Consider the following 15,636-nt stretch of genomic DNA (forward strand, 5'->3'; position numbering starts at 1 on the left):
CTCAAAAATGGTTTTTAACTCATAATCATTGTGATTCTCCAAGTAGCAATTCCCTAATGCACAGGACCACAGGGCCCCACAGCCTGGTCCACCAGCACTCATTTTTTCCTTCCTCTTCAATAAGCCTCTCCACTTGACTGATTTAGGGAGGTGGACCATGAGGCCTAGGGCAGGACTGGGTCTTGTTTCACTTTGCTCATCACTCAGTACTTTTCTTTAATAGCTTAAAAAAAAAAAAGATTATTTATTTTTTTTTTATTTGAGAGAAAGAGAGAGACAGACAGAGAGCAGGGAGAGGGAGCGAAATCCTCAAGCAGACTCTGCTGAGTGCAGAACCTGATGTGAGGCTGGATCCCAGGACCCTGAGATCATGATCTGAGCCAAAATCAAGAATTGGCAGCTTAACTGTTTGAGCCATCCAGGCATCCCTAGCTTTTTTTTTTTTTTAATCACAATTATGACTAAATAGTTTTTGATTTAAGCTTGTCTGCCAAACCAGAAAGCTTCTGAGGACGAGCCTGCTGCAAGTGTCCAGCAGAGTGGCTGGCACGTAGGAGATGCCCTCTGAGGTGGTGAAAAGGAGAGAGTGCATATTTTCCAGGTCCTAGGGCAGAGCATGTGGAATGCAGAGCAGGACTAAAAGCTGCTTGCTTGTACTGCAGATCAAAGCTTGGGACATTTTTATTGTGCCATCCTGAACCTCACAGTTTCTGGGTGCTCTTAGTGGCTACTGGGGTGGCAGTGAATGTAGGGCCCCCTTGCATTCAGGAGCTGAGTAACCGAGCCCCCTCATCTCCATAGCAAGGGGAAGGTGCTTGAGGCAAACAGGGAGCAAGACCTTGAAGGGTGTTTGGTGAGGATGGCAAGGGGACCACTGATTTATGGGGTAGGAAAGTATCAGGTTCGGACTCACACTTCATCCATCATGGCACTAAGTGAGTCAAAGGAGGGTGTTTCAGAATCACGCCTTTGCCTTTCCCTTCCTGCCATCCTGCAGGTACTTATTGACTATGGACACTGGTGTTGTGTCAGGGGCTGAAGGGGTTTCCAAAGAGGATGAGGATGTGGTCCTTGCCCTCCAGGGGATTACAATCCAGTTGTAGCAACTAAGTCCAAGTAAGCATCCACATGAAAAGGTGTGCAGAAATGTGAGGTGGTATAGAATTAAATGGTAGAAAGTCAAGTGTAGACAGTAAGAACTGGTACTTGGTACTTGGGTTGGATGGAGGTAATGTGGCTAGGAACCCCTCCCAGGGACAATGGTAACTGTCATGGACACTTCCAGGGTGTCCAGCAGAAAGGGCTGGATGCTTTATGTGTATTACTTCCCTTTATGCTTGTGCCAATGCTGTGCAGTAGTTTCTATCTCCTCCCCATTTTATAGGGGAGGACTTGCAGGCTTAGAGAAAGATCAGTAATATCCAGGGTTCCTAGACTAGGCTGCACTTTGGAATCACTTTGGAATCATCTGCATCTTTAATAAAATATAAAGGCCTGACTCCCACCCTCAAACGTTTTGATTTAATTGGTGGAGATGGAACCATGGCATCAGAATTCTTCATATCTTTCTGAAGGATTCTAAGGTGCAGCAAGGTTTAGGAAGCACTGAGTTAAGATTGGCCTAAGGTCATAGAGATCCTATTGTGAAACCAAAACTTGATCCAGGTATGTGCTTTTACAACTTTTAATCACTGTACTCTTCCTGCCATCCTGCAGCTATTTTTTGAGTATGGACACTGGGAGGAATGTCAGGTCTGTGAAGGAAGCCAGGGCTCTGTGACAGAGCCTAAAGATGGGATGACTTTGGTAACTGGAGGGAGTCACTGTGGGGCAGTCCAGGGCTGTGCATGTGTATGTGTGTCTGTGTATGCTGTTGAGGATAGGTGACAGGAAGCACAATATTTGAATTCAGTAATAAGCAAACATAAAATGGGTTAAATACCAGGCACCGTATTAATAAGAGTTGACACCTCTATGGCACAAAGTACTAGGCATTATTCTCAGGGTATCACAGATGTTAATCCATTGAATCTTTACAAAAACCCTGCGAGCTAAGTTCTGTTATAACCCTTCCATCACTCATGAGGAACCTGAGGCTCAGTGAACTTCTGTAACTCACTCAGAGTGGCGTAGGTAGTAAGTGGTAAGCTAGCTCCTGAATTCTGTTTTGTAACCACAGTGTTGTGCTGCCTCTCCTGTTTTCACATTTGCCAGTGTTTGCACTAAGAACGGTACATTCATTGCTTCATTTAATACTTGCAGTAACTCTTATGAGAAGTACTGTTGTTACTGATGAGAAAATTCAGACCCTTTCCTAAGGTTCTATGACTAATATGTGGTAAAACAGGTATTATTAGTACAGCCTGGCTTCATAATCATGCTTTTAATCATCTCAGCATTTTAAAATACATTAAATTTTTTAAAAAAATTCAAAATCCTGAGTAGAATTCTATATGTAAAACAAAAGTAGAACAACTCCCTGTGAGTGTGGGATGGTGGAAAAGATCTCTGCTGATTCATACTCCTCCTCCCATGCCACTGACCTATTTATCAGACCCCAGATGCCCTTGGGAACCTGGAACCCCTGGAGCTCAAGGAACACATTTAGAAAACCACTACTATGGGTAATTGGGAGCTCTTTGAGATGTTGGAGCCAGGCCAGTCATATTTTTGACAAAATACTGGTGGTTTAGGTCTATTGTCTTGGCAGTAGAGATAAGTTATGACAGTGAGTCCTGTGGGACATCTTTGAATCCTAGACACATAGGGCCCAGTTTAAAGACACTTTCAAACACACACAGTCAAAACAGTTGAAAAAGATCAAAAGAGTGGTCTAATTCTTCAATTTGTGTCTTTGGAAAACATTGAAGGGGCCCCAGGAATAGCCCCTAGCAACTTTTTCCTCCTTCCCTTTTTCTCTTCTTACAATTTTCTTCTTCTGCCCTTAAAACAAAAGAAATCTCTCTCTGTCCCCAGTCTCGGGGCTCATTCTTCCTCTTTCCCTTCTGACTTCTTTCTCCCACCTTTTATTACATAGATCCTCATAGTCTGTGCTTCAAAGTCCTGTACCTTTGCACTAGGTTTCTCAAGTTCACTCTGCTACCCATTGGCTAATTCCATGTCCTAAAATCCAGGAATGGACCTGGCTGAGAGATACACTATGATGGGGAGAAGCTGATCAGGCAAAGCTATGTCCTTATTTAGTGTATGGGGTAGAGGCAAAGGCTAGAAATACACACACACACACACACACACACACACACACACACACACATATGCACACACACAATTATTTTCAACCCCCATCAGAAATGTGGGAGAGGAAGGGACCTGAGCTTGAGGCATCAAAAGTAATGATAGAAAAGAATTATGGAGGTGCCTGGGTGGCTCAGTCAGTTAAGCGTCTGCCTTTGGCTCAGGTCATGATCCCAGGGTGCTGGGGTTGAACCCTGTGAGGGGCTCCCTGCTCAGTGAGGAGCCTGCTTATCCCTCTCCCTCTGCCTCTCCCCCCAGCCCTTGCTTGTGCTCTCTCTCACTGTCTCTCAAATAAATAAATAAAATCTTTAAAAAAAAGAATGATGTGAGAGACTATGGACTCTGAGAAACAAACTGAGGGTTCTAGAGGGGAGGGGGATGGGGGGATGGGTTAGCCTGGCGATGGGTATTAAAGAGGGCATGTACTGAATGGAGCACTGTGTGTTATACGCAAACAATGAATCATGGAACACTGCATCAAAAACTAATGATGTAATGTATGGTGATTAACATAACATAATAAAAAAAAGAATAATGGATTGGAGAACTGTTTCTAAAATAGAGCTATAACACTTGATGATGAATGGAAAAGAAAAGAGGAAGGAGAGGAAAGGGACAGATATGGTTCTGAGGTCTTAAACATGAGACTGAGTAAAGGTCAGGGTATTGGACCTGTGGATGTGTTAGGGAGTGTAGGGAGCGGCAGGTTGGGAGGGCAAGGAGTGGGCGGTAGGGATTTGGTTTAGGCAGGTGTGCATGGATCACGAGTTGGCTTTTGGTCATCTAGCATCTAAAGTGATACTAGGACATCCAAATGGAAGTAATCAACAGGTGGTTAGGTATATGTGAAAGAGGTCAAGGGAGTAAAAGATAAAGTTTGAAAGGTATCTGCATATAGGTGAGAGCTGTGGAGACAGACCTCAGTTTTCTTCCTAAAGATACACATGGATGAAGAAAATGATTCTAGGACAGAGTAATAAGAGGAAGGATCCAACGATAGTCTGCAGGAAGATGAAGAATTTACAAAAGAAACATGGGAAATAGTTTTCCAATCTAAAAGAGACCTTCAGAGAATTCAAGGGAAGAGTTGGTTTTAGGAAAATGGTGGGTGGATACAACCCCACTCACCCATTAAGCTGTGTTTACAAGGGACTATTTAATGACAAGGGGAAAATTATCATGATACATTTATTGAAAATTATTTAGAAAATTGTATGTAGCATCCCAGTTACAAACACACACACACGCACACGCACACGGTGGGAGAGAGAGAGAGAAGGAGAAATTATAACAAAATGTGTAGAGTGTTTATTTCCAGGTGGTGGGATTTTGGGTGATTTTTTTTTAAAGATTTTTATTTATTTATTGAGAGAGATAATGATAGGGAGAGAGCATGAGAGGGGGGAGAGTCAGAGGGAGAAGCAGACTCCCTGCTGAGCAGGGAGCCCGATGCGGGGCTCGATCCCAGGACTCCAGGATCATGACCTGAGCCGAAGGCAGTAGCTTAAACAACTGAGCCACCCAGGCGCCCTGATTTTGGGTGATCTTAATGAAAAAGAATGTCATTATTTAATCGTAAATAAAAAGAAATTTTAAATTTTTATATCTGTATCTTTTACAATTTATATGATGAGTGTACTTTATTCTCATTATTAGAAGAAAAGTCATTTTATTGACATCAGTTAGAAGATGAATAAATAATGTATACGCAACATCATCTCAGTTAATGCCCACAAATATGGAATAGAATAAGCAGTATGGTCCCCTGTTTCCTGGTAAGGAAACTGACTCTGAAAGAGATGTAGGAGCTTGTGTCAGTCACATAGTAAGTGATGGAGCTAAGATTCTAATCTGGTGTTTTTTAAGGCACAAGCTACATATACATATCCAGCTAAAATGTCATGTCAAATGAGGGGAAGAAGTTGGCTGTGCAAACTATACATTAAGAGAAGACATGTGGCTCAGTTGGTTAAGCGACTGCCTTCGGCTCAGGTCATGATCCTGGAATCCTGGGATCGAGTCCCACGTTGGGCTCCCTGCTCAGCAGGGAGTCTGCTTCTCTCTCTGACCCTCCCCCCTCTCATGCTCTCTCTCTCTATCTCATTCTCTCTCTCAAATAAATAAATAAAATCTTTAAAAAAAAAAAAAGAAAGACATGTGGGGGGCGCCTGGGTGGCTCACTCGGTTAAGCATCTGCCTTCAGTTCAGGTCATGATCTCAGAGTCCTGGGATTGGGCCCCGGTCAGGCTCCCTGCTCAGCAGGGAGTCTGCCTGTACCTCTCCCTCTACCCCTCCCTCTGCTCATGTTCTCTCTCTCAAATAAGTAAAATACTAAAAAAAAAAAAAAAAGACATGTGGCAAGAAGGAAGTTACCAATGGCTTGCAAGTGTAGAGTTTCCATGGGATAGCAAAAGTGAAAAGCAATTTTCTTTCTTGATGAGAGGGGACTGGTGGTGGGGAGATGGAGGCAGATTTAGGGCACTTGATAAGAAGTGTGACAGCTTATGAGTCAAGACAGCTCAGGCCAGGCTGGGGTAAAAGACAGCCCATCATCTCATGGTGTAGAACAACAGAGGTTTATACCTTGCTTATGTGATGTGGGTTGGCCTTGGGCTTCATTGTGGTCACTCTGAGACTCAGGCTGAAGGAGACATCATCTGAAACACACTTCACAAGGAAAAGGGAAGGTCGGGCTTAAGTACTAGCACTTAAATGCTTCTACCTGGAAATGACAGTGATTTTATTGGCCAAAGCCTCACCCCTATTAAAACAGAGGGGCAAAATGTGGCCCTACCATGTGCCCTAAGGAGGAGAACTGGAATATTGTGAACCACCCTAATGACCACCACAACAGGGAAAACATTTCTTGCTTTTTAACACTCCTGCTTTGGTAGCAAAGGAAATAGTTTGCAGAACTCTAGGTGTTTAACACAGGAGGTGTCCTGGGCATCACTAGGAAACTAGGACTCAAAGAATCAAGTGATCATTTGTACAAAGTCACAGAGAGAAACAGTGGCTGTGCGAAGACTAGAACTGTGTATCTGAGGCCAGTGACCCCAGTGGTCCTCAACGTACAATACTCACTGGCCTGGGGTATGTGAATTTGGAGGAATCGTAGTCCTTGGCCTAGGAAACTATTGGAGGCTCTGCTTGCTATGTGTTGAGAACAGCGGTGTCACCTCATGTTAGGAGTTCCTGATGCTGCAGCCAGTGACATCTCCATCAGTGAAAACTCCGGACTGCATCTCTTAGGTGCCCAGGTTTCTCTATGTGGTTATTGCTGAAATGACCAAGGAAGACTGCAAGTCATTACTCTAAAGTATCATTGTTAAAGTTGGGTTAATATAAAACTAGCTGGGGCTGGCCCCAAGCAGTAAAGTGGCAGGTGAACTAAGCATGGGAAACCCAGTTGAGTATCTCTGTGTCTGTAGATTGCAGACAGATCAGCTTCAACTTAAAGAGAGAGAGATTTAGCAGGTGAGAATCCTGGATAGCCTCCCTCTTCTCTGAGATCAATAGTGCATTTTGAATAGAGAGTGATTTATGAAAGGAAATGGGGTCATGAGGACACAGTCCATCTCATAGAGGGTTGGGCAAACTGAATCTGAGTTGGCCCTTGGAATGACCATAATTTTGATCTTTTTTTACACTGCTATCAAAAATGGGGGGGGGGCAGGAAAAATATCTGTTTCAGGCTCACCAAGCATTGCTTTGTAGAATGGCTGCTAGTCATATTTATAATATTCTATAGATTTATATGAGAAATAAATATTACAATTGCTTTTTAAATTTTGTATATTTCTAAAGTTAAAGAATAAAACTATTCTACAATTAGGCAGGTGTGGTTCTGGGACTTTCATGGTTAACCCTCATATTCCTTGCTTTTTAAACTGTTTTTGGTTTCGGCTTTGATTTACATTATATGGTCATCAAATTCCTCTTTTTATCAGGGAAAAATGGAGGGTTTTCTGAATCTTAAAAGCATGTAATTTACCTTGGATGTGAACTATAATGCTTATTCTGAAAAAATTCCATGTAAAACTGAAGAAATTGTGTAGAAAGTCTTTATGAATTGGAACCCAACATGTCATTGACACATTTGGAAGGGCGTTCTGTTGACTTTAGTGATGGATGATCCCATTCTGCCAAGTTCAGCTGGAAGGGGGGTGATTTAGAAACCCAAATACCAATGCTGGAATCTAGAAACTTCCTGGAACCACAGTTTTAAGTCAGCAGGGTGGATGCGTCCTGCCTCTGTGCAAGGGATGACATTTCACTGGCTTGCTCCACGGAAGTCTCTGGAACAGAACCGTAAACACCAGCTCTCTTTGTTGTATGTTGGCTTTTAAAAGCCCCCAATGGTTTGGGGAGGATAAGGCTTTGCCCTGGGGCTCCCTGGGTCCAATTTTTTGGGACCTGGCTAAAAATCCTGGATATTTGATAGTCTGGCTTATTTCTATGGTGTATTAGCACCCTATAAAAGTTACATGTCATTTATTTCAAGTTTAGAACCCTCTCAAACTTCAGGGGCAAACCAAACTTGAACCTTTTGTGGCTGAAATTCTGTTTACCTTTGGCCAAACCTTGCTTCCTGAATGTGAGGCAGGGAGGTGAGGTGAGAGGGGGCTCCCGAGGCCCCTTGGACATCAAATCGCTTTTGCCAAACAACGCTTTGATAGGTTAAAACGTGAATGAATCTGAAACACGTAGATTAACTTCCTGTCAGAATACTCTGGGGCCTACACACAAAAGTATATTGTGCTGGGCAAATGCATTTTGAGTGTTGCCTTCCGCCTACTATGAGCAGTATCTGAGATTTTTGCCAAACACAGGTTGAAATTGGGTCAAGCTTGTTACCTTCCACTTGTAATAAATATATTAAAAAGTTTCTATAAAGGTTATTGGACAATCCAATTGAATGAGGACCCTGGAGAAATTTGGACATTTCTTGTGTTTGAAACATTTACTTTCAACCAGTGACAAAGAAAGAATGGACTCTAAGATACAGTGCCCAGATCAAGGATGGCTATGATTCCTTTGTGTCTGTTGTCGGAATACAGGCTAGCAAGGAAGGCCTGGTGCTTGAATGAAGGAGAAATAACACACCACGTTCCACGTGCCTTTCAGATAGAGGAACTGATGAATGCATTGGAGAAGACCCGACAGGAACTGGATGCCACCAAGGCACGCCTGGCCTCCACGCAGCAGTCTCTGGCTGAAAAAGAAGCGCATTTAGCCAACCTCCGGATAGAAAGGAGAAAACAGCTAGAGGAGATCCTGGAGATGAAGTGAGTACCCATTTTTGTTTTCCTGGTTTCTCTTTTCTAACTTTCCTTTAGGGATGGGGAAAGGAAGGCTAGAGAAGACAAAGAAAGAGCTTGAAGAAAGAATAATTTAGCCAACACTTAACTATTCATTTCCATGACTATGCTTCTTATGTTTTTTAATTATAGCTTCCATGTCCCAGTTTGCACATTTTTCATATCTGTTATTCAAAAAAAAAAAAATCCAGCATTAAATTTTGTGCGTCTGTGTTTTGTGGACGGCGCTGTTATTCTTAGATTTGTCTCAAAGGTCTGAACTGGCCAAGAGACAGAGGCCTCGTTAAGCACAATAGTAATTTGAGTGCTGCTCAGAGTTAAGTGGAAACTTTTCTGAGGAGGTATTTCCTAATTGTGACTATAACTTTGCTAATTATATTCTTTTCACATGTGTACAATGCGTTGCTTGTGTTGGCTTTCATAGAGTCTCAAGGTTGGCACCTCTTTGTTTAGAAAGCAAGGACTCTGATTTGCTGGTCTGATAAAAACAGACTTGGAAATCCCCCTGCCCCCTCCTCCCCCTCACCCCAGGGTAGGGTAGGTGAGGGGTAGGGGGAGACTGGAACCAATCTCTTTCTTTGATTTAATCAATAAAGTGTGGCCTCATGCTGGGCAATGATCCTTCCTGTGGGCCTGTGACACCCATCTCCACCTAGCTCTTATTTCATTCTTACAATGAAGTATCACCATGGAAGAACATAGGAAAGAAAATTACTCAGAGATTTTAGAAACAATCACTTGGCTATGGATCTATTCCTAAAGAAGTAGGCAAGAAGCAGCATCTCTCTATATAAGTTAAGATAATCACTAAGATATAATTTAACTTCCTTCCACAATAAGGGAAACGTACATAATTATGGCATCTTAAGCCTGTAACATAGACTTTGAAATTGGTGGCTAGGTATGGAAGCATGACCTTATCCTGACCCCACAAGTCTTACACATGGTTAACATTAAACCCAGAAAGCTTAGATCATGGAAAATATGGAATGAAATATTTTGAAAGATTTAATAATGAGGACAAGACTTTTATTACTTGTCAACTACCTCAGTTTCTTCAAGACCAAAGAATAAGTAGTTTTTTTATACATAAACTTGCATTTTTCCTAATAAAATAATACATAATAAAAACAGATATTATTATCCTCAGTTTAGAAGTGAGGGAACTGAGATTCAGAGAGATTTCAAGTAATTTGCTTAAGGCCATTGGCCAGCATTAAAACTGAAATCTTCTACCTCAAGCTCCCTTTTCTACTGTCTTATTTTCTCATGGAGCTTATGTGAATTCCACCAAGCCTGGAACTTTCATCAGTTTGAGTCACCGTGGTTATCTTACTGCCTAGAACAGTGCCCAGCATATGGTAAATGCTCAGTAATTGTTTATTGAATGAGTGAATAGATTGAATGTGAAGACTGGGTTTTATGTAGCTAAGAAGAAAAGTATTTCAAACATCTGTGACATTACCAGCTTGATCAATAATTTATTAACAATAGCAGTACATTGATTCCATCAAGCTTTATTCTTTTCCATTCACCAGTCCCACTTCTGCCACCTTGTATGTTGTGATGTGTGATGTTCAGCCTAGTTTCTGTCATTGTTCTCCAGCTATTCCCAAGTTAACTCTATCTCTTGGAGTGATTTATTATGCCTTTGTAAGGAAACTTCCATTACTTCCTGTTTATAAAAAGGACATATACTTTCAGCGTTTTGGGAGAGCAAGTAATGGTGAAGCACACTGGTTTGGGAGTCATCAGATCTAGGTTGGAATCCTATTGCTTCCACTTGGCGGCTGTGTGATTTAGGGGAAATGACCTTAATGTCGCTGGCCCTTCTGTTTCCTTCTATAATGACTTTCGTGGAGTGTTTGAGAGGAGAGGCACTCAGGAGGACTTGGCCCATGGAAAATGATATATGTGTGTAAATGACGCTATCAGCCAATGAAAATATGTCATTTGTTTAGTATATTTTGTGAAGAGTATCATTTATCTAAAATTTGGATTTATTTTTCTTAAACATATAAACCTTTTCTGTGTGTATGTTTTCCCACTTAATTTCATGATTTCAGATAGCACCTAACTAAGACCTCTTTTGGTGAATTGCCACATTATTGCTCAAGTGCTTAATCTTCTGCCACTGCAAAATAAATACAGAATTCTTCTGTTAATTCCTTTGGTAAAAGTAACAAAGCCCTGCTTCATTAAGCCCAATATGGACCCTATTCACCATTTAACTGGCCCAGAAGCGCCACTTATGGGCTCCTTCCCAGGACTATGTGGGCACAGGTACAGGGCAATTATATTGACCAACAACCCCAGTTAGATTCAGGAGCCTCCTGGGCTGTTCAAGTCAACCAATTGGTTTGATCAATCTTGATTTTTAAGCCGAGTTGACATATGGTTACACAAATTTATACATGTGATGAAATTACATATGGTTACTGGACATTAACTGAGTCAACATAAGTTAGTAGAAAAAAATCAGATGGGTATATCCCTGTCAGTGTTTACTATCACTCTGTGCCAAGGATTATTGGTTTTCTTTTTTTTTTTTTAAGATTTTATTTATTTGAGAGTGAGAGAGAGAGAGAGCTCGAACAGGGGTAGGGGCAGAGGGAAGCAGACTCTCCTGCTGAGCAGGGAGACTGACGTAGGGCTCAATCCCAGGACCCTGGGATCATGACTTGAGCTGAAGGCAGACGCTTAACTGACTGAGCAGCCCAGGTGCCCTATTGTTTTTCTTTCAACTTGGCAGGCATCACGTAAGCAACTTTAGGCGAAGTCTATCTATTTCCAAACCCTGTGGGAAGGGAGAGGCTGTACAGTATTAGAGGATGGAGGGGTGGGGCCATGAGTTGAGAGAAAGGAGGTGGGATATGTTAACTTACCCATAACATGAAGGAGATCACTCCTTGGTTACCTCAGTTTTCTCTTCAGTAACATGGAGGTGATAATAACTACCTTGCCTACTTTATAGAATTGTTGTACAGGCAGGATTTTTTTTTTAAAGTACTGAACTGAAATGAATATAAATCAGCATATGTGAAAGTGCTTTGAAACATAAAAGGGGCTTTTGAAATGAAAGGTGGTGTCTGTTAAATTCGTTGTAAAATCAAATGGCACAGAGTTTTAAAATTGGAAAGCAGCTGGGTCCAACCTCCCAGGGTGCATAAACCAGACTCCTATCCACATAATTACTAATAGGGAATTCACCAGGCCCTGGTGAACACCATTCCCACTGGAAGTCATGGGCACTTGCAGGTACCTCACTGGTACTTAAATGGAACCGAAATGGCTTTCCATGTAATCTTCCCACTTTTCTTGGTTTTTGTTCAGAGCACACAGAATTCACCTGAGCCCCATACACAGCACAGACAGCATTTTAGATATTTCTTCTGGTAATAATAGCGTTCATTTTAGAAAAGAAAAATTAAGAAATATGAAGAAGCAAAATTAAAAAGAAAATCACCTATGATCCTACCACACAGAGACGTACACTGATGGCATTTTGGTGCACACCTTTACAAATACTCTTTACTTTTTTTTTTTCTTTTTTGCTCTGTATTTTTTTAACACAATTCAATTGTACTCTCATATTTTGTAAATCCTGCTTCTTTTGCTTACTGAATGGCGAACACCCTTACATGTTATAAACATAGAATTGTATTATTTTTAATTACTTAACATAATGTCATGTAGGTTCACTTCTTTATTGGACATTTATCTTAGTTCTAATGTTTTGCCAATATAAAGAATGTTTTGTTTTGTTTTTTTTAATTTTTTTTATTGTTATGTTAATCCCCATACATTACATCATTAGTTTTAGATATAGTGTTCCATGATTCATTGTTTGTGCATAACACCCAGTGCTCCATGCAGAACGTGCCCTCCTCAATACCCATCACCAGGCTAACCCATCCTCCCAACCCCCTCCCCTCTAGAACCCTCAGTTTGTTTTTCAGAGTCCATCGTCTCTCATGGTTCTTCTCCCCCTCCGATTTCCCCCCCTTCATTCTTCCCCTCCTGCTACATTCTTCTTCTTCTTTTTTTCTTTCTTAACATATATTGCATTATTTGTTTCAGAGGTACAGATCTGAGATTCAACAGTCTTGCACAATTCACAGCGCTTACCAGAACACATACCCTCCCCAGAGTCCATCACCCAGTCACCCCATCCCTCCCACCCCACCCCCCACTCCAGCAACCCTCAGTTTGTTTCCTGAGATTAAGAATTCCTCATATCAGTGAGGTCATATGATACATGTCTTTCTCTGTTTGACTTATTTCGCTCAGCATAATACCCTCCAGTTCCATCCACGTCGTTGCAAAGGGCAAGATCTCATTCCTTTTGATGGCTGCATAATATTCCATTGTGTATATATACCACATCTTCTTTATCCATTCATCTGTTGATGGACATCTTGGCTCTTTCCACAGTTTGGCTATTGTGGACGTTGCTGCTATAAACATTGGGGTGCACGTAGCCTTTCGGGTCCCTACTTTTGTATCTTTGGGGTAAATACCCAGTAGTGCAATTGCTGGATCATATGGTAGCTCTATTTTCAACTTTTTGAGGAACCTCCATACTGTTTTCCAGAGTGGCTGCACCAGCTTGTATTCCCACCAACAGTGTAGGAGGGTTCCCCTTTCTCCGCATCCCCGCCAACATCTGTCATTTCCTGACTTGTTAATTTTAGCCATTCTGACTGGTGTGAGGTGGTATCTCATTGAGGTTTTGATTTGGATTTCCCTGATGCCGAGCGATATTGAACACTTTTTCATGTGTCTGTTGGCCATTTGGATGTCTTCTTTGGAAAAATGTCTGTTCATGTCTTCTGCCCATTTCTTGATTGGATTCTTTGTTCTTTGGGTGTTGAGTTTGATGAGTTCTTTATAAATTTTGGATACTAGCCCTTTATCTGATATGTCATTTGCAAATATCTTCTCCCATTCTGTCAGTTGTCTTTTGGTTTTGTTGACTGTTTCCTTTGCTTTGCAAAAGCTTTTTATCTTGATGAAGTCCCAATAGTTCATTTTTGCCCTTGCTTCCCTTGCCTTTGGCGATGTTTCTAGGAAGAAGTTGCTGCGGCTGAGGTCAAAGAGGTTGCTGCCTGTGTTCTCCTTTAGGATTTTGATGGACTCCTGTCTCACATTGAGGTCTTTCAACCATTTGGAGTCTATTTTTGTGTGTGGTGTAAGGAAATGGTCCAGTTTCATTCTTCTGCATGTGGCTGTGCAATTTTCCCAACACCATTTGTTGAAGAGACTGTCTTTTTTCCATTGGACATTCTTTCCTGCTTTGTCGAAGATTAGTTGACCATAGAGTTGAGGGTCCATTTCTGGGCTCTCTATTCTGTTCCATTGATCTATGTGTCTGTTTTTGTGCCAGTACCATACTGTCTTGATGATGACAGCTTTGTAGTAGAGCTGGAAGTCTGGAATTGTGATGCCGCCAGCTTTGCTTTTCTTTTTCAACATTCCTCTGGCTATGCGGGGTCTTTTCTGGTTCCATACAAATTTTAGGATTATTTGTTCCATTTCTTTGAAGAAAGTGGATGGTATTTTGATGGGGATTGCATTGAATGTGTAGATTGCTCTAGGTAGCATTGACATCTTCACAATATTTGTTCTTCCAATCCATGAGCATGGAACGTTTTTCCATTTCTTTGTATCTTCCTCAATTTCTTTCATGAGTATTTTATAGTTTTCTGAGTACAGATCCTTTGCCTCTTTGGTTAGATTTATTCCTAGGTATCTTATGGTTTTGGGTGCAATTGTAAATGGGATCGACTCCTTAATTTCTCTTTCTTCTGACTTGTTGTTGGTGTATAGGAATGCCACTGACTTCTGTGCATTGATTTTATATCCTGCCACTTGACTGAATTCCTGTATGAGTTCTAGCAGTTTTGGGGTGGAGTCTTTGGGATTTTCCACATAAAGTATCATATCATCTGCAAAGAGTGAGAGTTTGACTTCTTCTTTGCCGATTTGGATGCCATAAAGAATGTTTTGATAAGCATTCTTCTGTTCTATTTTGTTAACTTATTTTTAAGTAATTATAGATTGGTATGCGGTTACAAGAAATCATTTTCCTCAATGGTAAAATCTTGCATAATTATAAATTATAGCACAGTATCACACCAAGAAATTGATATTGGTACTATTTACCAACTTTATTCAGATTTCTCTGGGTTTACATGCACTCGTGTGTGTGTATGTAGTTATATGTAATTTCATCACATGTATAAATTTGTGTAACCACTGTCACAGTCAAGATATAGAACTGTTCCATCATTACAAAGATCCCTCGTGCTACCTTTTGATAGCTACCCCCACAACCCAGCTGTTTCATTTATCCCCAGAGTTTTGTTATGTGTTATATCATTCTGGGACATGTGCCATACTTTCTACATTTTTCCCTCCCATTCTCCTGGAGCAGGGCAGGGAATTATCTTCTTAGTTTAAATTTAGACTGAATTTAGAATGAGAAAATATTGCTTGATTCCTCTAATTTAAAGATTTCTCATGAGTTGGTTTTATTTTATTTATAATGGAATTTCTTTTTAATATTGGATATCTAGAACCTGTCATGTGGTAAGCATTTTATAAACTTTTGAGGAATGAAAAGATGAATTAGCTAAAAAATTCATATTCACTGAGTACCTTCTATGTGACAGGTACTGTTCTAAGTGAACAAACAGAAAAATCCCACCTGATCAAGCTTACACTTTAGTAAAATGAGAGGAGGAAATGAATGAACTAATAAAGAAGCAAGTAAATGAATAGATAGATGAGAAAAATAGTTTTTTCCTATAACCAAAGAAATTCGGAATCCCACTTAGAAAGCTATTCCAAAGGTAAGGACCCTTGTAGCTCTTTGGGGTAAAGAGGGACATGGAGTATTCAGTGTAAGTTCCTAAGACTGAGAACCCTTTTAGGAACCAAGGTCAGAGGAGAGCCTTTGACTGTATTTCATGTAGGATTCTTCCCGCCAACACCTCCCCATTTAGTTTGGTCTTTATTGGTTAGTATTTTAATTGCCAGTCATTATTCTCACACTGGA

The 15,636-nt window shown here is 41.0% G+C and overlaps 1 protein-coding gene across 14 annotated transcripts in view; it reads left to right on the forward strand.

Annotated features, from left to right (window-relative positions):
* The window catches only part of ERC2 (ELKS/RAB6-interacting/CAST family member 2), a 984,330-nt gene that overhangs the window by 580,295 nt on the left and 388,399 nt on the right, over positions 1-15,636 (forward strand). For all 14 annotated transcript variants that reach the window (XR_013449531.1, XR_013449532.1, XM_078076915.1 and 11 more), the window contains one exon: positions 8,383-8,543. Coding sequence is in view for 12 of the 14 variants with exons in the window: in XM_078076915.1 (XP_077933041.1) it covers positions 8,383-8,543 (161 nt within the window). In the remaining 2 variants the exon portion in view is untranslated. The remainder of the gene's footprint in view (positions 1-8,382; positions 8,544-15,636) is intronic.

This window comes from Halichoerus grypus, chromosome 1, assembly GCF_964656455.1.
Source record: "Halichoerus grypus chromosome 1, mHalGry1.hap1.1, whole genome shotgun sequence".
In the NCBI taxonomy this organism is placed as follows: Eukaryota; Metazoa; Chordata; class Mammalia; order Carnivora; family Phocidae; genus Halichoerus; species Halichoerus grypus.